This window comes from Nansenia antarctica (assembly GCF_963989245.1).
Source record: "Nansenia antarctica genome assembly, chromosome: 7".
Lineage (NCBI taxonomy): Eukaryota > Metazoa > Chordata > Actinopteri > Argentiniformes > Microstomatidae > Nansenia > Nansenia antarctica.
Window position 1 is genome coordinate 14509298 of NC_137677.1, and position 27369 is coordinate 14536666.

At 41.3% G+C, this 27369-nt stretch overlaps 2 protein-coding genes across 2 annotated transcripts; both read left to right on the forward strand.

The window, feature by feature from the left end:
* Nucleotides 1–2187: 2187 nt before the first annotated feature.
* On the forward strand, nucleotides 2188–8831 carry artn (artemin; the record flags this gene model as incomplete). Its single annotated transcript, XM_080536589.1, has 4 exons — nucleotides 2188–2214; nucleotides 3311–3397; nucleotides 4710–4899; nucleotides 8425–8831. The coding sequence occupies 4 exons, from the start codon at nucleotides 2188–2190 to the stop codon at nucleotides 8829–8831; spliced, it is 711 nt and encodes a 236-aa protein (XP_080392715.1).
* Nucleotides 8832–17338: 8507 nt separating this feature from the next.
* rad54l (RAD54 like) lies at nucleotides 17339–23260 on the forward strand (the record flags this gene model as incomplete). Its single annotated transcript, XM_080537231.1, is given in 17 exon segments — nucleotides 17339–17416; nucleotides 17546–17606; nucleotides 17694–17829; nucleotides 17986–18055; nucleotides 18151–18439; nucleotides 18544–18668; nucleotides 18804–18954; nucleotides 19095–19221; nucleotides 19327–19401; nucleotides 19531–19664; nucleotides 19811–19921; nucleotides 22061–22184; nucleotides 22288–22373; nucleotides 22376–22446; nucleotides 22449–22640; nucleotides 22759–22922; nucleotides 23059–23260. Coding segments are annotated over 13 exon segments (1788 nt in total). The 5' UTR covers nucleotides 17339–17416; nucleotides 17546–17606; nucleotides 17694–17829; nucleotides 17986–18055; nucleotides 18151–18213.
* Nucleotides 23261–27369: the final 4109 nt, after the last annotated feature.

The window sequence follows — 27369 nt, forward strand, 5'->3', positions numbered from 1 at the left end:
GCAGACCTCAGTTGCGGATACAGAATATATGATTAGTTATATGACATAATGCTGTATCACACTTTTATCCATTATACCACAAAAGAAGCATGGATGTCTGGTGTGTCATTGCCCATAGGGGAGAAGGTTATGTGAGTAATATCTGTGGTTTAGACCCAGTGATCATTAGTCATAAATACAAGAGGATGAGTCACTGTGGTCCAAGCCTTCTGAAGTGGCAGGACATTCCTCTGTGTTTTTGTCTACATATTTCACATATTTCACATATTTATTCATATATTTCATTACAAAAAATGTAAACTGAGAAACAATACAGTTATTTAAATCAGTCATATTTATACATTTATCTCCCCTTGGTTGTGAACACTTTCAGAGGTCCTAGCATTCCTTATTCCAGCTCCACTGTCCTCCAGGCAGGACTATAGTCTGTTTAAACAGAGCGAATGTAGTAGACTATACGAAGTGACAGGTGACGGGCAGGCCAATGGATGTGTAAGCAGTAGCAGCTGGAACATTAAAACCTTCTGTTGTCCTTATTGGGGGACATCCCACTCTGATGAAAGGCTCACACACTGTGTGTGTGTGTGTGTGTGTGTGTGTGTGTGTGTGTGTGTGTGTGTGTGTGTGTGTGTGTGTGTGTGTGTGTGTGTGTGTGTGTGTGTGTGTGTGTGTGTGTGTGTGTGTGTGTGTGTGTGTGTGTGTGTGTGTGTGTGTGTGTGTGTGTGTGTGTGTGTGTGTGTGTGTGTGTGTGTGTGTGTGTGTGTGTGTGTGTGTGTGTGTGTGTGTGTGTGTGTGTGTGTGTGTGTGTGTGTGTGTGTGTGTGTGTGTGTGTGTGTGTGTGTGTGTGTGTGTGTGTGTGTGTGTGTGTGTGTGTGTGTGTGTGTGTGTGTGTGTGTGTGTGTGTGTGTGTGTGTGTGTGTGTGTGTGTGTGTGTGTGTGTGTGTGTGTGTGTGTGTGTGTGTGTGTGTGTGTGTGTGTGTGTGTGTGTGTGTGTGTGTGTGTGTGTGTGTGTGTGTGTGTGTGTGTGTGTGTGTGTGTGTGTGTGTGTGTGTGTGTGTGTGTACATACATATTGTATTAGTATGTTCATGCATGTGTGTGCATGGTCACATGCCTGCCGGTCTGAGTATCTGCTTGTAGTCACAGACTCTCTGCTTGTAGTCACAGACTCTGGATCAGAACTTTGTGACACGGTCTGCCTCCTTTATCCTTGTTTTGATGGATTCTAGGGTGTGAAAGGGATGGAGGGTAGCGGTGCACATTCCAACCCTGGGTTGACCCCAGAGTGGGTTATTAATCTCTGGTGTTAATGCCATGGTCCGGTCAGAGCTCAGGCTGATGAGGGAGCTGCGATAGCTTGTCCTGGCTTTACTCATTGTGCCCATATGTGGTTGAGAAGCTCTCTCTGCTCCTCTCATCAAAGCTTGTGTGTTAAATTCCCTTTTGGAGTGGAATGCAAGAAGCATGTCCTGACTCTGTACGTGTGCAAAATACAATTGAAGTGATCTCATTGCTCAGACATACACAGATGCACGCACGCACGCACACACGCACACACACACACACACGCATGTGCATGTGCATACGCACACACACATGCACGCACACACACACACACACACACACACACACCGACACCGACACCGTCACACACACACACACACACACACACACACACACACACACACACACACACACACACACTCATGCACACTGATCATATCCATGCTCTCACACACAAATCCACCCTGATGTTGTGTGTTGGTGATAGCGGTGTGTTACCTAAAACCTTACCTACCTCCTACCACTTGAACTCCTGCAACTGCAAAGATCCATTTTTGTCCAGGATGCTGGAATGCCACCATGTTTAAGTATGCAGAGTGACATTACCTGAACGCTTGCCATACTCCTTCAGTCTGGCCCAACTGGGACCATATCACTTGCTGCTGCATTCTTTCTCCTCTTGTTTGTCTTCTGCATGTTTTACCTCCCAGTGGCCTTTTCAAATCCATAGTAGTTGTAGCTTGTATCTGTGGTAATAGTAATACAGTCTATTGGCCATAATAGGGTATTGATTACATGCCTGGTTAACAGCGGCGAGCTCATATTTTGTAATCTAACATGGGTCTTCTCCTAACCTTTGTACTACTCTGTGCATGTCATCCAAACTGCAGGAAGCAGCGTGTCAATGCTTCGTCTGCTGGGGAAGGCCAGGGTATTTTTAGAAACATGGAGTCGTAAAGTAAAGGTATTAAAAGCCTGAGATAAAGAAGATAATACTTCATTGACTTATTTGGTTATTTATACCATCTTGGTGGAAGAAGGGTGCGGCCATTTAGTTTCTTTATGGCAGTAACCTTTGTATCTGCCATGTTGGGAAGTCACACTTATGTATTTGAGTGTGAACTTTGTGCATGCATTCGTGGTCCAAGAACTTGTATTTGTTTTTAACGAGGTCCTGTCACAATGAGATTTAAGAATGTGAGTCCTGCCCAGGAAAAGTGAGTTCCTCCTTGTTGTGAACAGTTAAACTACAGTTAATGCAGGAACAAGCTGGATTGTTTTCTTTAATACTAAGATGATTTTGCTCCAGCTGCATCTTGTTCTGAGTAGTAGTAAACCTGCCTCATGAGGTTGCCTGTAATAACCACCAACGATCCCATTTCCCAGAGAGTAAAAGCAGTTCTAGAACAGAACAGGTCGAGTTGAATCAGGAGGAATTTGACTTGATCAGGTACACCTGATAATGAGTACAACTGTGGATGGAGACCTAGCCCTCTAGCTCTCAACAGTGTTAAACATGAAAGAGCGATTTGTTTCGGTTTTTTGCTGGCTAACTCAAGCAAAAAACCACAGCAGCTATTGGTCTTTTCGTCAACAGTAATCTCAGTGAGCTGCATCATACATACTGTCGGCGGATGGCATAGGAAACACTTCATAGATAAACTAGCTCCGACTGCTCCTTGAGAGAGAAATGTGTTGATGTTGAGAGCAGGCCTCTTTGGCACCTCTCATCTGGCACCTTCACCTGACACCTGCCCTCTATCTCTGGCTGTGAACTCTGACCTCATAAAGTGCCTCCAGCTTGGGCGCTCCTTTTGAGGGGAAAAGGGATGCCATTAACTCAGCACTCTTCCACACCAATATCCTTCTGTCCAAGTGAAGAGGTAATGGAGGAGTCAGACTTGCTGAGAGCAAAGGCAAAGCCAGAACTACCAACATGCTTCCTTACTCTATTAAGCTAACCCTGTGAGGCATTTTAAAGACATCATAGTTGGACTGATGACATACTACAACATAGAACTATGTAGCCAGAGCTGTTTCTTTTTTTTTCAGATGGAAAAATGTGGTGGAGGCAGGAAGTGTCAACTACCCAATATCACCTAAGAAACTGGAAGGTGAGTATCTTCTCTGTATATCAACAAAACTTCAAACAACATAACTTTCATTTGAGATCAAGCACTTTTCCCCCTTTTTTTTTGCAGTTTTATGTGTGTCTTTCTTCATACTTCGTGACCACATAAACATGTTTACACCAATGCCAATGCCAATGCAATGCAATTATATTTCTGAATGAAATAATGAAAAGCAGGCCAAAGGCTTGGCTGGCAGCCTGTTTTAACCTTGGCATATATGTTTCAGCCTAGTCAGTTTCCACTACACAGCCCATCTGATCTAGGCCTTTGTACCTAGGCCTGGCAGACACTGCAGAGAAACTCATTTTATAAGTGCCCTTAAAATATTAACCCAGCCCGGGCCCTGCAGGGGGTTTCACATATCAATTAAGTAATTAAAGAGGCAGAGGTGTTGGTCGCAGCCGTCCCAGAGGGCTATAAGTGGTCGGCCCACTGGACCCAGGCCCAGCCAGGGAGGCAAGGGACTGTTTCCATGTCAGGGGGCTGATGGGACAGTAAGGGATCAGTTTACTCAGAACAGCTTGGAGTCCGACAACCTTCGGAGGGATTATGTAACAGACAACCAAATCAAATGCAAAGTGACCAGGGGCAGGCCTTAACACGGCCTGTTGTTTAGAGGAGGGGTAGACGGGGGCTACCGTACTCGACTGTACCCCCCCTGTGTCCTACACATGTTCTGTGGCTTGCAAGCTATTTAAATCAATGGGCTTAATAAATAATATCTCCTTCTCAAAATATGACATTCTTTGTGTGCTTTAATATTTTGTCATATTCAATACTTGAATTGAATATTGAATTTTTGTGTACTTTACTTTGTCTGCTGTCTATGTTGTTTATGTTGTCATGTTTGTTTATTAAAGGCAATCTGGGATTAAATCAGAAACAATGTTGTCTCCCTGACACTTATTTTGGTAAATAACAGAGGGATGGGGCTGGAGAAATGGAACTACTTTCAAAATCATAGACGGAGTTATGCAAGGACTGACTATCCATTAAATCAAAAATGATAACCATTTCACCATTTTTTAAAAAGCTTTGCAGTGTTTGTTTACAATTAAATTGTTTACAAACAAGAGGGAAAACAAACATATGTTGGGTTTTCATGGGGTAAAACAAGCATTCATTTAAAAGTAAAACGATTGAAATAGCAATCTCAGATTGCCCCTTTAATATAATTTCATTTCTGGGTCACACTCCTGTTTCTCTCTGCTGTATTTGTTGATGTTTATGTTGAGTTTGTTGAAGTCGGTGTATTTATTCTGTGATGTTTCGACATATTCCCTGTTTGTGTTAGATGATGCTGTGGGTGGTGGCCTCTCTGCTGACCCTGGTAGAGGGGGTCTTCTCTGAAGAGGACACGCAAGAGGCTCCATCAGAGATTCTCCGAGGCCAGGAGTGGGCTGCTGGGCGCACCATCAACTATCCTGAGGTAGATGAGCTGGGAGAGGAGAACAACGTTCACGCCCCCTGGCCCAGTTTCTTGGGTTAGTACAGTACTTCCTCCGAATTCTCTATGAACTCAGGCAGCTAGGGTCGAATACTGGTTTTACTCACAAACCAAATCACAAAGTATCTTTGGCTAGCCAGAGGACTCTCCACTATATTGGGAAAGCATCAAGGTCTCTTGTTTCTGTGTGGGAGCCATCTTACTTTGCCTGCAAGCTCCGCTAAGTTTTTATTAGATTGGGAAGGGCATTCTTCTTATTCATCCTTCGGTGTAACGATAATCAAGCTGTCTCCCTGAAAACAAAATTCATAAATCTGTGTTGGAGCCCTAATTGGTAATGGCCATAAAGCACTAGACTGTCACACTCCAACGACTAATATAACCTCTAGAAGTATGCCTGGTAGTTTTCAATGCAAGAATGTGGCCTTGGTTAATGGAGCGTGTACTCTCACATACTATTGGGATAAAAAAAAAAAATCTGTCTAATAAGTAAGTAAGTTTCTGTCATTGGCATTGTGTTCCTGTGGTTTAGAATGTTCTGGCTTGGGTGGATCTCCACTGACCTCTATTGAAAACACAGAGGAGCAACTCAGAGTGCAACTGTACAAAACATGTCTTTTGCTGGCCAACTATCACTTACTTCCTGTACTTGACTCACATCCACCCTGTGCTTGTAATTATTGACTCCAGTTACTTTTTCATGCTGATTGTAATTATTGTTTATGTACATCATCCATGCTAACTCAGATCTATCCTACGATATGTTTTGATTCTCTGATATCTGACAAGTGGAGGCTGGTAGAGGTAATCAGAGGAGGGTTCATTGTTAGTTATTATGTAGTGCACCAGCCTCTCCCTATTGACAAGCACTGTGCAGACGCTTTGATCTAAGAAAGGAAGTGAATCGAGTCAAGTAGATTCAGAGGTAGTCCTGCAACAACAAGTGTGTCAGCAGCACTTCCGTCATTCTTGTGGAATAGTTCTATAATTGTACGACATAATGCAAACCCTCATGGCGTGTTTTAACATGGCAGAATACGTACCTGGGAAGGGATTCGACAATCAGCTCAGCTTCATTGCCTGGGGAACATTTTTATTCCAATATCTTTTTTCTTCTTCATAATGACTTTAGTTTGCATAAACAACAAGACATGAGCTGACAAGTGACTTCAGTCTCCCTGCATCAGCTCATACACTGGAAGAAAGCATACTCCACTCCAAAACATTATGCAAGATTAGCACTTTTAATGGGATGTTCCACATCTTAATGAATGCTTTCTTAGATACTGAGTAGTCATATTTTGTGCCCCATAGGAGCCCATTCATTCTGGAAATATGTCCCAAAAATACCTTGCAGACATTCTCAATATGATCAATCAAACTGATATGATGGAAAACCTCCTCTCTGAAGACTTTGTCTGCATCATTTCAGAACACTTCGGTAGTCACTTTGTTACACTGTAGTACACTTTTGCATTTTTGTTGTCATGGTAACTCAATGCTTAAGTGAATTACAGCACAGTAAAGTCACTACCAAAATGTGATGTAGACAAAGTCAGCAGAAGGGAATTCTGTCATAATAATATGAGTTGGTTTGGAGTGTCTGCAAAGTGTTTTGGACATCTTTTCCGAATCAAAACTATGACTACTGTAAAGGAAACAAAGTATGTAACTAAAACTGTCTGGGCTAATCAACTACATCCAAAGTCCTGGAAAAACATGTTAAGGAATAGGCCTGCAAATGTGCAGGGCAAAGCTATTCTTGTGGTCGAATGTTGAAACAGCTTGAATGTCTGGACCATGCCCATGTAGTAAAAAACCTGCAAAATGTTCATGCTGATGTGCTTCAGCAGGTTTATTGAAGGTACATTTTCTTTGAAATATTCCTTCTAACTCACAAACCAACATGAACTCCTCTTGGAGTTGAGCCAAGAGCGCCTCTCCCCCTGTGGTAATGACCCTGCGTAGTGACAGTACACTTTGCACCATTCAGCTGATAACCAGAGGAATTTCACTCCCGGGTTTCAACACCCATATCTGCTTTCAATTTAATACACATGCTCTTCCCCACTAGTACACACACACACACACACACACACACACACACACACACACACACACACACACACACACACACACACACACACACACACACCAGCAGCACGTTTTAGTTCTTGTGCACTGCACTTCAGAATCAGAATCGCCTTTATTCCATCCCAATGTACACAAGAGTAAATCTCTTTGGCTTTGGTTCCTCAACATTGACATTGCAGCATCAAGATACATGATCACAATAATTAAGTAAAGTAAAATGTTAAGTCAAATAAAGTAAAAAAAAAAAATAATAAGTAGTAAAGTGATGGTTGTAGCCAGTCGTACTACAGTGGATTCAATAGTGCAAAATGCTGTGCAAAATGCTGTGCAAACTACAATAAGATGAAATACAACATACAGTACAAGTAGTCAAGCAGTGTGAATGTAGTCATATGATATATTTATTTGTGTAGTGTGTGTGGGGCTAGTTTGGGGGTGACAGCCTTTAGTTTTTTTCCAACTCTTTTACATTTCTCCAGGAGCCTGTCCACACGTACACAGGTATTTCTTTTAAACGTAGCTTTCTCTATGCTTTTTGCCTTTCATCCACACGCAAACTGCATATTAGCCCACTGAAAACGGACCTCTTGGAAAACTCCTCCCAGGGTGAAGTTTTTGGAATGTGTACCGTTATTTCCTTTGTTTACATCATCCAGAAGCAACATTTCACTATGCTGTGTTGTATGTGGTGTATTCAACGCTCAAGAAGAAGCCCATTAAATGCGCATGCTCCTAATGTTCTTCTGTGGTGTTTGACATAATGTTTTATCGCCACCTACTGGCCTGGTATCCTTATGTTAGCGTTTGAAATCGTTGTTGCGTTCTCTCGAGATATTTTCTATAAAAGTGCTTGTGGGGACAGGATTTTCTTTTTAGAACGAAGGAGGAAAAACTCTGTCTTCAAAAAGACCCATGTATGTGTGGACTAGGCCTTAGTCATGTATGTGTGGACTAGGCCTTAGCGGCCCTCAACCAGCGCATGAGCTCAACTGTGAGCAGTGTTTCATTGTACTATCTAAAGGCCACCTCAGACATCTGGGACATATCTTGTATAATGTAGTATTATGGACTGTTGCTTTATGCATGCACGCTTTTGTTACCACTTGCCAAGTTCACAGGTTCAAAGATATTACTGTACTCACTCACAGACAGTGTTTTGGTCCACCACATTAAGGGATATATTTTAACAACGTAGAAACCGGTCTTAGCACAAACGGTGGCGCTTGGTGGTGGCACTTGACCTGCTCATTGTCATGAACATGCCTCTATTACCTCTACTCCACCCACCTGAGTGAGAGAGTGCCAGACAAAACAGTGCTCCAGTGCTGTAGTCATTTCACCTCTTTTGCAGACGCCAATACAGCCTGAGGTTGGACCTGTGTCTGAAAATAGATCTCTGTTGTTTTAGAAAGTGTCACAGTGACAGCCTTCATTGACCTGTTTTTTCCACCTCCCACGTCTCCTGTAGAGAACCCGTCACCGCTAGAGGAGGAGGAGGGTTACCCGAGCAGGTGGCAGCGCTCTCTTCCTGACCCCGCCTCCAGGGCCTCGCGTAGGAACCGCAAGAAGGCCAAGAGCAGCCTCAGGGACTGCCGCATGGAGAGGAAGGAGATGCGCGTGCGGGACTTAGGGCTGGGCTTCGACTCGGACGAGATAGTCCTCTTCAAGTACTGCGTAGGCACGTGCCAGAGCTCCCGTAAGAACTACGACTTGGCCCTCAAGGCCCTGATGGAGAACGGGAGCATTTCCAGGAAGGTGAGCGCACACCCCTGCTGCCGCCCCACGCGCTACGAGACCGTGTCCTTCATGGACACCCAGACTATCTGGCAGACCATTAAATGGCTGTCGGCAGCCAACTGCAGCTGTGTGGGATGACAGGGGAATAGGCCAGTCTACCTGTAAAACACACACACACACACACACATACACACACACACACACAAACACACACACACACATACACACACACGGAGGCTCCAGGATGGGGAGCAGGCAGAGATGCCCTGGAGTATCCCTCGAGTGCTCGGTATAGTAGATGGACGGGAGCCTAGGTTGATCTCATTTGAGCTTCAGTCTGACATGGATCCACTGTGCTACGGTCCAGGGCTCTCACCTCTGTCTGCCAGGTTGCAGAAGAACCTGTCTGCAAGGTAGAGATACAGCATGACAGTCCTGTTTGGACTACAACATGGAGATGCATGATGCCACCTTCACCCTGAGAGGCATGGGCATCCCCATTCAGAGCCCATGAGTCCCCACTGGAGGGCTTGAGCTCCTTGTCAGGTGGCAGACGTTGTTAGAAGTTACCTCCCTGTGTTGACAGCAAGATGGAGAGAGAGCTAGAGAGAGCACTAGAGCCACCACCAGCACTGTCCTGCAAGAGGACAGACCTCGGTCAGTGTATGTAGGCCCTCATGTGCCTTTTGTTAAGTCTGATAGTGAAGCATAAGCCTCTGACCCATGACCACGACAAGACAGCACGCGTCAAGCCTCGACTCTCAACCAACAGAGGAGCATTGTGGGTATCAGGGCAACAACTTTGAAGACCTTATACTATGATGTGAAGAAATGTTAATGAAAAGTGAAGTTATTTCGTTTAGAAGGCTCTTCCTGTATAAGACCAAAATAGCTCCAGTATGAGTTGTAATATAATTTGTATGTTTCCTTCAATGGCAGCTCATCAACATAGTGATTGGTCATGGCATGATCATTTTGAGCCAATTGTAGTACATCTCTCAGTGTTTCTATAAACATACATTGTGGCAGTCAGCTGATTCCAAGGACCTTAGTAGCTATTACAATGCATGCCTGCTCTTACAATCTGAATAAAAGTCACCATCACATACTGTATATAAGTTTTAATGTAAACTCACTGTAAATGCTAGCTGAGAGGTATCTCTTTGTCACCTGGCCCAACGTGTTTACATGTCTATAAACAGTCTATTATAGGATGCCATTACAAGGTTATTCATAGCCCAGCCATCCTTCATGCTGACAGCTTTTCGTTACACGGTTTATTTTGAGGTCTGAATGTGGCACATCACAACTGTCAACTCAATGTTTGGGATTTCAAAGATCGTTTATAAGTAATGGAAATTGTTATTCTTAATGTGGTTGATGTGCAGAACTATCATTCTCATATCGGCATCAACATTACTGTTCCATACTCAAATTCACTTGATACAACTTTGATGCGTGTTGTGTTCAAAGAGCTTTTGAAAATTTGAGTGGACCACATGCAGTATAGAACGTCTTTTGATTGGCAGCCCCTCCACACCTGACCAATACAATGGAGGCAGCAAAGAATGGTTAAATATGATATAAATAATACAGTAAATACAAACAAGGGGAAAGTTTACATAGAATCACAGATATTGCATAGATAACATGTATGTATTTATTGTATTGTATAAACTATAGCTCCATCTTCAGTGTTCTTTACATTTTTAAGCAAGCGGTTGACAAACATCAAGTTAAGTGATGTTAAAAAAAATAAAAATGAAGCATTTATTTTTTTCTGTTGTATAGGGTTGGAGCTCACCTTGTAAAGTACCTTGTAATGTTTCATTTGACTTTGCATTTTAGAGTTCTGCACCATTCTCTCAGGACTGTGCTGTTATTTTTACATTTTACACTCGCTGAAAGATATCTAGATCTAGTTCTATCCTTCATTTATTAGAGACATTTTATGATCAGTCTTTAAATGACTTGAATGTGTTGTCATTTGGAATACCAAACAGTTCCAAGTGTACCCATTTTGAACATTTTACATTGTTACTCAACAAATTCAGTGTTTTCCTCCCTGATACTCCCATCAATGGATACAACCAGACCATGTACAGAAAGACGTTGTCCCATTTTGTCCCATGTACTTAATCCTATGACATGAAGCATGTAGTTTGTGTGCGCTAAATGTTCACTGTTTAGGGGCATGGGTATAGTGGCAACACAAAATATCTCTTAACTCTGCCTTCCTCTTATAGTCTGTGATCTTTATGGATGCTAACTCTTTATGGATGCTAACTCTTTATGAATGCTAACTCTGGCAAAAACGTGTCTCCAGCACGAGGACTCTGAGGCCTTCGCTCACTGTTTGAGTCCAAACTTAACTTCCCCCGTCAGATGCTATGCATCTCATTGCCTTATTGTACATTTGTGAAAGTATTTATTACAGTTAAATTATTTATTTATTTTCCATTCATATTAAACAAGGTTCTTACAGATGTTTATTATTTATGAAATGGCCATGTATGCATTATAATATTATTTTTCTTTCCTAATGTATGTATTATGTAAAGAGCAGAATATTTCCAGGCAAAGACTTCACACGCACTCAACAAGAGGAAGGGATTGACCTACACCAACAGTCCATGTAGGTGTAGCCTATCATTTATCCGTCCTACAGTATCTACGTATATGTACCAGGTATACAGGCAACATGAAAATGTAACCTGGCGTGGCCTCCCTCAAGTTAGTCAGTCACATGTGGTGCCAGGGAACTATGCCAAGTGAAGAGTGCCTGTGCCTGGCATGCTTGGTATCACAGACCAAACACCTCAGCTCCCTGATGTTGCTCTGAGTTGGAGTCAGCAGGACTCTCATGGGATCTTCTGGTCCCATGCATTTACTATTTCAAATGTCAACCTCATATCCAGTGTTTAACAAAGACAATATTGTACATATATGTATGTGTTATTTTTATTATTGTTATTATTGTTATTGTTGTTATTATTATTATTATTATTATTATTATTATTATTATATTGATGTTGTTGTTGTATTGTATTTCTGTCTGAAATGTCTCCTGGACACTATTTTTGTACTTTTCTTTAAGTAATAAAGCTCTCTCAAACATATTTGTTTAAAGAGGAACCTCCTAATGTGTTTTACGAATACCTAACTGTTAACTGTACACCTAACAGAAATTCATGACATTTGGACCCACTTAACAAAAAACTTTTCAACATTGTGTGGACTTCACTGTCCTTCGAAGAGCCCTTTAAAAGGTGCCTTTTGACTGGTGGTTCACACCCTGTGTTCTTGTTGTTCTGCCATGGTCGGGGAATCAACTGAAAAAGGAGTTCCCACAGAGCACTCCATGAAGCGCTAAGCTGACACTGGGTTTTGCACGTCTCTGTAAACTACCACACAAGGCTGTCCTTGTCTTCTTATCCGTCACCATCCAACTCTGATAAGCCTCTTTCTTTTGCATGATCTCTACCTGAGATTAGGAACCTTTTTAAACCATAGGGCAGAGGCCCTTGTGTCGCCTGGTAATGTCATGCCCCCTCTATATGACATAGTGCAGTGTTCTTCAGCACGACTGCATGACTTGCTGATTAAACCAACCACACACAGAGGTAGGGCAGGCTCTATGAGTATTTGATTCTGATCTCTCTACTCCTGAAAAGAGAACAAAGTGTACTAATAATATCACAAAGGGCAGGTGGCCAAACAACTTGAGCTCAGGGCGTGTACAAGTAGCAACGCTTTGAGTATGGGGAACCTGCCTCCTGTTGGCTCTTAAGACAAATGCATCAAAGGTGCTAAGATGACAAATATCCCCTGCTGATAAAGGCTTGATGAATGAACGACCCAGATCTGCATCCATTAGTCAAGCCAATTGTTCATACACATTTTCCCCCTAAAAAATACATGTCCTTTTACAGTGCCACTGTATAATTAACAAGCTCAATCTCAATTAAGCACCACAGCAATGCAAGGAAAAGCCACCTGGTGGAATGATGACAAGATGAAAATCGGATCATACAATGCCTGGATCAAACAGCCTAATTGAGTTCTGTATTATAATGAAATGTCAATAATACTTGAATACATGCTTCCCACAAGCTGCATACCTTGTTGCAGTAGGCCCCCTATTGGTTAATGGCCGGATTTGTCCACACTCACACAAATAGAGTTAGAGTGTACTGTATCTATTTAAACCAAATTTTTCCCCCATTAAATATCTCAATCAGTGTCTCAGTGTATTTTTTGTTTGTTTACTAGTCCATGGGCCTGACCAGATATCAGTACCATCTGAATGGGAAAAGCCTTACCTATGCTAAATTGTTTATAGGGTCCATATAAGTAAATTCATATATGATAGCCTTTCCACAGGAGCAGCTTTTCATATTTATTTGACATTGTTTTGTTTTGAGCAAAGGGAAATTTAAGTCAATAACTAGTCATTAAAGTGTGTGTGGGAAGATGTGTGTCTTTCCTGTTCTTTTCAGCTTTTTTTCCCAGCTTTTTCAAAAAGAAACAAAATGTCTGAGTCTGCACATTCCCAAGATAGGCACTGGGACTACATTTACAATAATAATAATAATAATAATAATAATAATAATAATAATAATAATAATAATCTGACTTCAGACAAAAAAGGCAAAAAACAAAGGTACATCATGTAATCAATCATTAATTAAAATAAATGTAATCATTACATCAGCAGTCTATCTAGTGTGTGTGCGTGCGTGTGTGTTTTTTTACTCACCCTCACACTATAATGAAAGAAAGATTATTTCCAGGGAAGGCACTTTCCCAGTTATTAATAACCACTGGATAACCACTAATAAGGTGTCAGTCAGCAAGATCTTCCATATCAAAACATAATCTAGGGATGTATAGGAATTTAAAAATCCCTAGAATTTGCCCACCCAGATGGTACCGGTGTAGGTACCGGATATTCCCACCGTACCAGATCTTTCCATTTTCCTGTTCCGGTCATAGTTTCTTCCCTTTCCGGCCATAGGTAGCGCTATGATTCGCTATGATTCGCGATGCCATGGTGGGGAAATCTGGTAGGGTGGGAAAATCCGGTACCTACACCGGGTACGTTAAATTGTGGGTGGCCCATTCATCAGAGCAATTGCGCGTCATCTCCCTGTCATCAGAACGAGCACGCCCCTTTTTGGGTGAAAGAAGAGTAGAAGTTTGAATGGCGGTCAATGGGAATTTCTGGTCTTCGCTACTTTAATCCGATACAATAAGAAAACCGTAGTGCTTTTTAGATATTAGGAGCCCAAATTCGATGGCCAGTTAGGCAAACTATTATATAGTGTCATTGCCGATCAATGATCGACGTCGTTATATAGAGAAAATTAATGAAATAGGGGTTGATTCATCAGAGTAGTCATACGTCATCTCCCTGTCATCAGGGATTTGTAGTTCTTCATTTTATTTGCCGTGTAATAGCTAAGCTCTTTCTGGGCTCTGATATCATGAGGGGAATGTAAACACAGCATTTAAATAATCACTTTATGACATGGGGAGCTTGGGGGGTCTGCACTCTGGTACCCCTTTTAACCAGGGGTGAAAGTGGTTTGAGTTTCTTACAGGAACTATAGGCTACTACCCCAACCTTCATCGTTTCATATTGTTCTCCTCCTGCCCCCAGCTTCATGCATCCCTGAACACACACATCGTGGTGTTGGTGTCGAAATTAGAAACACTTTAGGGCTGCCAAGTTTCACCAGAGTTTGGAGTGAGAGTTTTTGGTGGTGGAGCGACCCAAAACTGTGCACGTTTTGGTAGCGGCGGCCCCTCTCTCCCACCCAATTATGTGTGCTAGTTTCCTGCCATTTTAAACCAGCACAAGAAATGAAAATAATTGGAACATTTGATAAAACAAGAGAAATTCAGATAATATATCTTAAGTCTTAATAAACAAATACAGTAGCCTACAGAGTCTAAAACAAAATTGGGCCTCATCAAGTGAACTCAGCCCCTTGGTCAGCAGCAGAAAGACCCTTGGTCATCATCTTATATACAGTGCATTGCTCATAGATGGCTATCATGTTATACAGTATATACCAGGGTTTTTCCTGGGTCAGAATCAAGCCTTGCAGTGCGCCCACATTTTCTTTGAGGGACCCCCAATTGTTGTATTTGTATTGTAAATTGTAATTATTATTAATAATAATAATAATAATAATAATACGATGCGATTTGAAAGTACCAGTAGGCTACCAGATACGTATGCACATATTTTGCTACCAGGGTTGCCAGATGGAATTGACAATTTCCAGCCCAACCAGTCTAAAAGCTGTCGAATCCACCCGTCCAGTGTGACCAAAAGTAGCCCAATCTGGCAACACGGCTTGCTTATGGAAGCATATAGTGGACTAAATTCAAATGTTAATGCAATTTGAGATTGCATTTGCATGTTCCACTTTTGCATGCATTCTTTCAGACAATATTCAAATTCAAATGCAATTCTAATGAGCGTATGTGTTTCCTAGAACATATAAATGCAATTGCTAATCACATTATTGCATTACAATTTGAATATTGACTCAAATAACGCAGGCAAAAGTGGCAAATGAATATGCTATTTTGGGATTGCATAGTCATTTTCACATTAGAATGAAAATTTGAATTTTGTCAGCTGCAAAGCGGATGTGTTTACTAGAACATGTAAATGTATTGCGTATCACATTATTGCATTACAATTTGAATATTGACTCAAATAACGCAGGCAAAAGTGGCAAATGAATATGCTATTTTGGGATTGCATAGTCATTTTCACATTAGAATGAACTTTTGAATTTTGTCAGCTACAAAGCAGCGCATGACTTTGAAAATTAAATGTCAAATGGCTTTGCATTATCATTTTAATATTGACAGCGAATGTGCACATCAGGTAAATGAAAATGAAAATCATTAGAATTGCATTTGAATTTGAATATTGTCTGAAAGAATGCATGCAAAAGTGGAACATGCAAATGCAATCTCAAATTGCATTAACATTTGAATTTAGTCCACTATATGCTTCCATACGTGTCCTTTTCAAAGGTATTAAAATAGACGCAAGGAAACATAACGTCAGCCATGTGTTTCCTTGTTGGAAATTATGGATCGTGAATAGATTATAAAATAGTTAGCACAGCTAAAGATAGTTCTGCACTCTGCAGCAATCGGATTTTGATTGACAGGCAGCTGCATCTCTTCCCCCAACGGCGTTCCGGCACAGAAAGTCTTGCCGGAACGCAGCACCGGACCGTTCCGGCCCACTTTCACCTATGCTTTTAACCTATTTAGGCGCTATGCCGTATCAACTGAAGAACTACAAATCCCAGATGACAGGGAGATGACGTATGACTACTCTGATGAATCAACCCCTATTTCATTAATTTTCTCTATATAACGTCGTCGATCATTGATCGGCAACGACACTATATAATAGTTTGCCTAACTGGCCATCGGATTTGGGCTCCTAATATCTAAAAAGCACTACGGTTTTCTTATTTTATCGGATAAAAGTAGCAAAGACCAGAAATTCCCATTGACCGCCAGTCAAACTTCTACTCTTCTATCACCCAAAAGGGGGCGTGGACATGACGGGAGGGGAAAGTACCCGGATGCGTTGCTCTGACTACACGGAGGAAGACCGACGCACGCATAACCAAAACGCGATTTAATTTGAGCCTTGAGTCTCGCTGTAGGACTGTGCATCCTGCGCGCGGGATATTCAACAGATATAAACAAACTAAAATATCGTAGCTTCCGGTGTCTGACGCTTGTTGTAGCTGGATGGATGAAATAAAAACAAGCCCAGTTCTTAGATGTCGCTTCTCAGTGTTGGCTAAGGCTGGAATCTGAACATCGCAGCTTTATTTTACTACCTTCACCCACCCTGGTGACAATCAAAGACAAGGATAATCATGGTAAGAATTGACGAGCCAACAACGCTTATATTACTGGTTGTGTGAATAATAATATACTGTTATGAACATCGTTACAGCTATATTATAGTAAGTAACTGATCTATGATTACTAATAACTTGTTAAAAACACACCTGTTTTGTTTGCACTTCATTCCATGACATTTTCACCTGACCCACTTCTATAGGTCATTGTTTTGTTTTTATCTCTTGTTGTTTTATTGCTCTTATGCCCTTATGTGCCTTGTGTTAACTTGTTTTTAGCTGATTGTTTTTATGTGATGTCCACTGTACAGCACTTTGTAACTTTGTTTCGAAAGGTGCTTTATAAATAAAATGTACTTACTATAGTCTCTGCCTGCATGATGATGGAGCCAGCTGGCTAGTTACCTTATGCTTATAAGTTATGGCAATTGTATGCAGGTTACATTCTATATGGGATTGTGATAGTTGACAGACATCTGTATTCCAGAGGAGAAGTCTTGCACCAAGCCAGGTTGCCAAACGGAAGCAAGGTGGAGATTCTTCCGAGGATGAGGAATGGGACCCAGAAGTTGTAGGTCATCTTTGCTTTTTTGTCAATTGTTTTGTTCGTCAGTATATTTCAGCCGTGGTGATTCTAAATGTCAAGTATAGTATCTCTGTTATAGATAATAAAACAACTTATTTTTTCAGGACAAAAGAAGACGGAAAGGGAAAGGGGGTAAAGAATGCAGGGAGAGCTACATCTCCCCTTTCCGAAAGCCTTTGACACAGCTGACCAACTTCCCTGTTTGTGTTGACAGTAATACACACGTAAGTATTGAGACCTAGGCCTAGATGTATTATTATGTTGGATTGGCAAATGTGTCGTTCTTGAATGGACAAACAATTGTAATGCTGTTATTGCTCCAGCTTTTTACTCATCATGTCTTGTCTCTTCAGGAGGACTTCATTCGAAGTATTCTCTCGAAACCTTTCAAAATTCCCATTTCAAATTATACAGGTAACTATATTTATCAATCAATTTATTGTTGTGTACAGTACATAGTGAGTGATGAATTACCTATATGGTACTGTGCTCACTCCATAGGCGCATTGGGAATCCGAGCATTAGGTCTGAAGCGTGCAGGGGTAAGGAAGGCACTTCATGACCCATTTGAAGAGGGTGCGCTGGTTCTCTACGAGCCACCAGCTCTGAGTGCTCATGACCTGATCAAAGCAGACAAGTGAGTTACTTTATATGTTTAGAGGTTTTAGTTATTATGATATACAGACTACGCATCATAAAATCCTAAGATAAGAAAAATCCTAAGATAAGCATTCTGTGATAAGATCACAGAATGCTTTGCCGAATATGACATTAACCAGATTTCTCCCTGTAGAGAGACGGTACCAGTGCATGTTGTTGTGGATCCAGTCCTTGGAAAAGTACTCAGACCCCATCAGAGAGAGGTAAATCATTTATATGGCACACTTGTTGTCTTTATTATACTGTGTATTCTTCAGCAGATTACAAACAACCAGATTTCTCTGTTTTTGTCGGTCAGGGGGTGAAGTTCCTGTGGGACTGTGTAACTGGAAGACGCATCGCTGATTCATACGGCTGCATCATGGCTGATGAGATGGGACTTGGGAAAACATTGCAGTGCATCACACTCATATGGACCCTGCTGCGTCAGAGCCCGGATGCCAAACCTGAAATAGACAAGGTCATCGTCGTCTCCCCCTCCAGCCTGGTTCGCAACTGGTACAACGAAGTGGGCAAGTGGCTGGGTGGACGCATCACACCAGTCGCCATTGACGGGGGTTCAAAGGACGAGATAGACAAAAAATTAGGTACATTTTGGACGAGTGCAGTGGAAAATGCTTTTGGTGATCACTACAGTGTGATTGTATCTCCTCTGGTCCACGGTATTAACACGGGTTTCTTTTGTCCACAGTAAACTTCATGTCTCAGCATGGCTTGAGGGTGCCTACTCCCATTTTGATCATCTCGTACGAGACATTCCGTCTTCATGCTGAGGTTCTGCACAAGGGAAAAGTTGGACTTGTCATCTGTGATGAGGTAACATAATCACGGTAGTTTGATCGTAGGCTTCTGATTTTAGTTGTAGACCTCAAATGGACATTTTACCAGTTGTCCATAGACCTATGTGACTCTGGCCAGCATTATTATTATTTTTCTATTAACACACAATAGGGTCATCGGCTAAAGAACTCTGACAACCAGACATACCAGGCTCTAAATGCAATGAGTGCCCAGAGGAGAGTACTGATCTCTGGCACTCCCATTCAGAATGACCTGCTAGAGTACTTCAGTCTGGTGCACTTTGTCAATGCTGGCATCCTTGGTAAGCTAAACCCTGTATTCAAATGACAGTCAATAACAGAGGTTTTATTGTCTTGTTGATATGACAGAACTTTCATTCAGCATGTTCAATCTCAATTGTCCTCCTACAAATTATTCTCTGGTATTTTTTTCTCATCTCAGGAACGGCCCAGGAATTTAAAAAGCGTTTTGAGATTCCTATCTTGAAGGGTCGGGATGCAGACGCCAGTGACAAAGACAGACAGTCGGGAGAGGAAAGGCTGAAGGAGCTGATCAGCATTGTCAACGGGTAATACCTTACGTATTCCGGCTTGGCTGAAGCCTTGTCTACCAATGGAATTATGTATGCAACAAGTGTCCCATGATTTTAATTTCCTTCCTTTGGCTGTTTTAGATGCTTGATCAGAAGAACCTCCGACATCCTCTCCAAGTATCTCCCTGTAAAAATAGAGCAGGTCGTCTGCTGCAGGTACGTCTTACATGAAATATGCACAGTGTGTTTTACAGCTGTGAGCGTGTTCATTATCTGGACGTTTGTTTAGCTTCTGTTGTATGGGTAGTATATTTGGTGACTAGTGTATCTGGGTTTTTCCTGCAGGTTGACCCCACTCCAAACAGAGTTGTATAAGCAGTTCCTGAAGCAGGCTAAGCCCGTTGAGACACTGCAGCAGGGCAGCAAGATCAGTGTATCCTCTCTGTCCTCCATCACATCACTCAAAAAGCTTTGTAATCGTGAGTACACAAAGCCCATGTGAAGTTTGTACCGGTATCAGATAACTTGATATGCCATGTACTCTCTGTATCGTCTTTGTTTCGCTCCTTATGTCGACCTTCTCTGTTGCTTGTGACACGGTTTTCTCCTTCCTCTTATGTCCCAGACCCAGCCCTCATCTACGACAAATGTCTGCAGGGAGAGGAGGGCTTTGACGGGGCACTGGATCTCTTCCCCCCAGGCTACTCCACTAAAGCCGTGGAGCCACAGCTATCTGGTAATGGCTCATTTATTTGTTTTGAATTGGTTAGTATTAAGTAGTAGGGCTGGGCAAACGATCAACATTTCTTTTTCGATAATCACAAGAATTAACGATCAATTGATAAGCTTTTTTTTCATAAAAAAAAAAAAACTAGGGCAGAAATAACAAGCATGTTTTCCTTGGGGAAAAAACGTTATTTTGTATTCCTTCCAGGCATTCCATTTCACAAAGCATTTCGAAAGAAAAAAATATCTGCGAGCCATAACGTTAGCCCAGTAGGCTGCCCACACGCTGAGTTGCTATTGCACACATTCATTCATTCACATTCAAACTAGACTCTACAGTCAGATAACAATCCTCTTAAACAAGGCAGTGAGTAGCCTAAATTGTTTAACTTAAAAACACATTTTACGTTATAAATAAAAATATAGTAAAATAAGTAACTCACCATAGGAGCAGTAAAAAAACAGTTACTCACAAATAGGAGGATGACTGAAAACGTTAGTGTCCTTAAGAGCGTCCAGCTTAACTTAAATTTAAAATCCAGCGAGAGACTGTAGGCGGCAGGCCTACTGGTTCTTGTTCAGAAAGATGATCATGTTAACATGTTCAGGGGTGAGAGACGAACGCAATCTGGTGACAGACACTCGCTCCGAGGGCACAGAGGTTGCGGGGATGCAGAGGTAGGTCCGCGCTAATTTGGCCAACCTAGGAAACCTTCTTTCGTTCAATTTCCACCAGTCAGTTGGGTCGCAGTTCAGCTCTGCTAACCTTTTTTTACAACTGTGTAATAAACTTGAACTTTTTTATAAGACGCTCTCAGTGCTTCTTTGTTGAGGGGAACCTGGAATTACTGGAGGTTACACTAACGTACGGGAACTTGTTGCATCATGCCGTACTGCGTTGCGAAATTCAATGCGAAGGCAAATGCAAAGTTCATTTCTCACACATAACGTGGACAAACTAATTTCCATTATTATTATTATTAATTATAAATTACACCAATTTATTAATGATTATCGAGCAAAATATTTTGTGATCGACCAAGATCCTTATCGATCAATTATCGATCGTTGATCATTGATGCCCACCCCTATTAAGTAGTATGTATATATATTAGTTATAAACAGGGGTGCACATAACTGGTGCGCCAGTGCGCATGCGTCGCCAAAATGCATGCTGCGCGGAAGATCAGCGGCATGAACGCGCTCTTGCGCACCAACAGCTGGAAGCGCTGGGAGAGGAACTTACTTCCTCAAAATCCAACTGCTGACTGCTGACTGCTCGATCACTGCAAGCCCCACTAAGTAACTATTTCCATATCTATGTCAGCCTCGAAAGTATCGTAACTTGTACTTTCATTCCGCGTATCGCGTATCGTGTATCGCACGGTTATCACGCCGACACGTGAATTCAGTCCCGAACGACTCGTCGCTAAAAGGAAAAACAACACCAAGGGTCCCTTGAAGGGACTTCACGTTTCTTTTCTCTGAAGCTTTCAAACGTTCAGACGTTTGTTTTACAGCTTCATTATCGCACCTCGACCCCTGACCCAGGGAATATGGTTGGGAATTCTATTAGAAAAAAAGACTTTGTTGCACAATCAAAATAATGAGCTATTTAAAGTGATAGCCTACAACATCCTCTACCATGGTTGAAATTGAGGACAGTATTAACAGCAGTCAAGAGAGCAGTGATGATGATGATTAAGCTTGTAGCATAAATAAATGCTTAGGCTGTAACTTTTTGTTGAAAAGTTGATTTCAGTGTTTACAGAACAGAGCAGTGCTTAAAGAGATGTCAGTTGATTTCATTGTGTTTAAAGAACAGACATTCAGTTAGTGCTTAAAGAGATGTCAGTTGATTTCATTGTGTTTAAAGGAGTCTGACAGACTTTCATGCTTAAAGAGCAGTCATTTGATTTTGCATTTGTTTCTTTTGTTTTGCACACAATCATTTGTTCGTTCATCTTTATTTATGAATACATGTTGTTTTGCTAATATAAGTTATCCATGTATCCCTTTTTTATCCATCCTGTGGGACGGGTCGTGACTCGCGAGCTCGGGGAGCACCAAGCAGCATCCCTAGGTGCTCCTCTGAGCACTGGCCCCAAAAAGTTATGTGCACCCCTGGTTATAAAGTCTCTCATTCCAGGGAAAATGCTGGTTTTGGACTATATTCTGGCAATGACAAGGAGCACAACTAGTGACAAAGTGGTGCTGGTCTCCAACTACACACAAACACTGGACCTCTTTGAAAAGCTGTGTCGATCCCGAAGGTAAGGGAGAAACAGACGTGTTTATTTAATAGCATGTTTCTATTATTTAAATCAAACGGTATAAGTTGAGAACGGAAAAATAAACAGATTTCTTGTTTTTCAGATACCTTTACGTTCGACTTGACGGTACAATGTCTATTAAGAAAAGGGCAAAGATTGTGGAGAGATTTAACAGCCCATCTGTAAGTATCTTACAGCCCATCTAAATTATATCTTACTAACCACACAAGTCTGTGGACATGAGCATTCAAATCTATCTATCTATCTATCTATCAGAGTCCAGAATTCATCTTTATGCTGAGCAGCAAGGCTGGAGGGTGTGGCCTGAATCTGATCGGTGCGAATCGCTTGGTCATGTTTGATCCTGACTGGAACCCAGCCAATGATGAGCAGGCGATGGCCCGTGTCTGGAGAGACGGCCAGAAGAAGACCTGCTACATCTACAGACTGCTTTCAGTGAGTAAACAGAGACGAGAAGAGTCTCAGAAAGTAGGGTGTGTTGCAGGTCGCATCATTTGTGGTGTTTTCCTGCTTTTCTCAATTGCTTGCTTGCTTGCTCTGTCTGTGACTGCAGACAGGGACCATAGAGGAGAAGATCCTGCAGAGGCAGGCTCACAAGAAGGCCCTGAGCAGCTGTGTGGTTGATGAGGAGCAGGACGTGGAAAGGCACTTCTCTCTGGGAGAGCTACGAGAGCTCTTCTGCCTCAGCGAGGAGACTACCAGTGACACTCATGACAGGTACAAACACACAAGTTAAATGAGCTCAACACAAGTCCATTGGTACTTTTTTGTTTGTGTGTCAGACAACTGGATTCAGTCAAACAGTTGTTTTTTAGCTTCTGAAGTTCCTCTATTTCTGGTGGCCCCCCGGCAGGTTCCGCTGCAGGCGCTGTGTCAACGGGAGGCAAGTGCGACCCCCTCCAGAGGATTCCGACTGCACATGTGACCTGTCCCAGTGGCAACATTGCTCTGACAAGAGGGGCTTGAGGGACCCAGTGCTCCAGGCCTCCTGGGACGCCGCAGTGTCATTTGTCTTCCACCAACGCTCTCATGAGGACCAGAGGGGTGTAGTGTGAAGGCAGCGAAGCAACAAGCACCAAGGAGCATCATTAACTAGAGGAGAGGCACTAAGCCTGGAACCAAAAACAAAACACTGGAAAGTGGACAAGAGACGAATGTCATGCTGGGGTTAATAATTGTGATGGCTTCAGGGTTTTAAGCCCTCTGACCCTAAGTTTCCCTGAGTGCACCTGCACCAGAGTAGTCACACGTTGTGTTAACTCAAAAACATTGGTGTCATAAGAAAATATTATTCTTTAATTATCATTATTTAACAGCTTCAGAATGCCCTTATATCTCTGTTACAAGTCAGTCTATACTGTAAATATTGATGTATACTGTCTGTCTTTCCGTTTCTATTAAGTCTTATTTAGATTCTTGATATATTTATTAATAAAAAAAAGTCAGGATTTACTGAATTATGGTTTTCAACTGACAAAAGGTTAGCATACACACAGCATTGCAGGTTAATGACCCCCAAAAAGTACACACATACAGGATGTTATCAGACCACGAGTCATTACAGCAATACAGCTCCAATGAGAACTATGTTTAAACCAATCAACAATAAAGATGCTGAGTCTAAAACTTAATACATGAGTTTTGTAACATTATTAAACTGAGCAGGAGGCCGTTCCGACAACCCTGATTAAATCTGATCCAGGTTTAAATCTGATCCGGGGGTTAATTTCAGCTTGGTTCCATTCCATCAATGTGGCTCAAATAATTTCCTTCTGAACAAACCTACTTGTGACTTGTTTTTCTGGGAGCGCGAGGATGCCTTGTGTGGGACTGCGTTCAAAGCGGGGTGGGTGCATTCGCGGCTGTTTAGAGCCGCCGGTGTGAAGAAAGCATAGTCAGTGTGGGTTCAGTCTTGTCCATATAGGAAAGAGAGGGTCACACACACACAAACACACGTGCTGTCTCACGCATGCACAATCACAGCAAACAAGCACAACATTGCACAACAATAGCAAACTACACACATTAATCACACACACACACACACACACACACATACACAATAATATTCTTGCTCCAATAAACATTGACTTAATTTGAAGGTTGTTCAACTGGGACAAGCAATGGTGCAGTAGTAACGGTAAGGACATGGTTAGACAAATGTATAACATGTGGTACTTTCTACTAGACAGTGGGCAGAGGGAAGTTGCCATGTCCTTTTATTTGTCTGCATATCCAATTAATTTATGAATTTCAGAAACATTGTGTATCGAGCCATGGTATATGTGTCTATGGTATCTACATAGGCAAATATATAAGCTACGCCATCAAGATAACGGTACAAACTTTATAACGACACTGCATACAGCAGGTCATTATTATTATTATTATTATTATTATTATTATTATGTTTGCAAGAAAAGTGCTATACAAATAAACGTTATTATTGTTGTTATTAATATTATTATTAATATTATTATTATGCACCAACAGAGCGCGCAGAAAATCACGGCCGCTCCATGGAAACAGGTGATGAAATAGGGCATTATGACGGATATTGACAATGACGTTTATAAATGTTTTATCGTCAAACATTTCACAGCATTTTGCAAGTGCGACAAATCCACTTAACAATGGTGCTGCATAGACGGTCAATTAAAGGAAAACAAGTGAGATTTGAAACGGTGATAGTCGGTCAAAACCTTTACGCACCACTAACAGGGTTTTCCTGTAATTTAATGAATTGCAAGTGCGGTATTATGACTATGAAGTCCATATACATGTTCTTGATACCGGAGGACGAAGATGAAGTCGGAGAAATCACAGCAGGACTCATCTTTCGGTATGAGCAGGTGCAACAGATCATTTGACCACTTTAACATGCCTACATACTTCTCATGTCAACTGTTGCGCTAATGCTGATTGTTCGTATTCAGTAGGCCTTGGACCCCAATTGAAATAAGCCAGTGGCTTTCTTGGGTTTTTATCCTGTTAGTTGACCTTGTATGTAATATGTACTTTCATGTACCTACTTCTGCAAATCTTCTAATAACGTTTTCAATCAATCAAAAAAGCGGATGTATTGTATTTTCCTCACTGAGAGAATCTCGGTCAACAATTTGTAACAATTGTACACATTTTATTTAGTATTCTCAGTATTGGAAAACAGGAATTCACTTTTAATGTGTTACATTTCCAGTTCAAACCCTTATCGACTTTGACACAAACCCTAATCAATCCCGCCTATAGATTTACTGCAATAGTGAACAAACGTGTTAACAAGAAGTGGCCTATAAACCCTACATTGGTTCCCACTAACTGGTCACATTTAGAATTTACAGTACTTCAAATGATTATTTCACTTGGCTGTGACTTTAATTAGACCGGCATACCGTATTCAGTACCGACCTCTAATAGCTGTTTTAATGTAATTATTAGGCTATATTATTATTATTTTAATTAAATCGTGGGGTATGATTCCTTAATGACCTGCATCAGAATGGCTTATGCGGTGCATTTTTACTATATTTCTAGGTGGAGGATCAGAGGCTAAGATGTGCTTGCTGAATGATGAGGAAAAGACAAATCGTCACAGGACTGACCTTCTCAACTGGTAGAGGTATTCAACACTGTATAGATGTGGCCAATCACCAGGGATCAGGTAGGAACATGGTGTTACCACAGCTGCTCTGCTGAGCTCAAACCTTTCAGAACATGTGTATAGATGGCAGAATAGTTTGTTTGATACAGAAGGTAAAGATAAGCCTACCGATGAATGTACTTAGCGCTGTCAATTGTTAAATAGGCTATTGCAATATTTATTACAATTATTTTTTAATAATGATAATCAACAAAATGGAAACATTTTCAGATTACAGACATCTGCCGATATTTAGGCTACTTCTTTTTTATTTTATTTTATGAAACTGATATTTCACTGTTCTGTGCCTGAGGTTGAAGAATTCTTGAATAGCCTAATTAACAACAAATGTAATCAAACCTGTTGAGATGAAATGTGAATTGTGGTCTTTACAACCAGAATGCAACTCTGACTAATTATGGGCTCTTCCCATGCTGAACCTGAGACAAGGAAAAGCATTGTGTGAAGAGCCAATAATGAATGTCTTGGAAGACTTGAATTCTGTGTTGTCTGTAAATGGGAAGTCTATGTAGATTATGATGATGTCATAGCATTTGACTTTTATTACGTTCAATTCAACAATTCTGTGGGACATGTGTTGGTTTACAAGCTACGGAGCAAAGCTACAGAGTCAGAGGGTCGTGGGTTGTTTGAATTCCTCTCAAATCCTGCAAATCACTATTTATAGAGAGAACATATCAGCTGATCATTTGGTAAGTACAGAACGATCTTTTTCACATGAGAATATATGCCATTGTCAGTTATTAATTGACTTCATATTAGTCTGTAGCCAATCATTTACTCTTAACCCCATTAACAAGCTAGTTAGTTGTGTAACGATTTGTAGTCAAATGTTAATCTCTAGCTAGCTAGCTAGTTTATATACCGCATGTTTTCATTTTAGTGATGTATTTCTAACACCAGCATAAGTAACAGTGAAGAGTAAGAGTTGAAACAGAAGTGCCGTGTTAATTTGGTGTTGAAACGCCAGAATGGACTAATTTATTGGTCACACTTTACATGATGTGGCTTGATCCATGGATAGTACTTGTAATAACTGTAGTGACTCATTATTTAGAAGAGTTGTGTTACTAAATTAAATATAACATTACTACACAGACAAAGGGTCAACTAAATGTACTGTATACTAAATCATATGTAGGTCAATTTAGTCCTAACATGTATTTCAATATCAAAGTGATGACATGACTAAATTGTGTTTTATTCAAGGTGGATGTGACTGACAACCAGCTTGTCCGTACCAAAGGACATCTTTTTGAACTTGATGGCCTACGTGGAAACAACATTTTGACCTCCACTGGCTGAATGACAAGCAAATATCAAAGTCAACATTTCACCTATCTTTTGAGGAGGGTCAGCATTTTCATCTTGCCATCTCGTTTTAAGGAACATACTCCTATCTCGTGGGAGTGCATACTCAGGCCAAATTCGTAATACGTCTTTTCAACAAAATGGTGAAGTGGCTGAGCGCACAATACCTCAACCACTTCACCATCTTGTTTA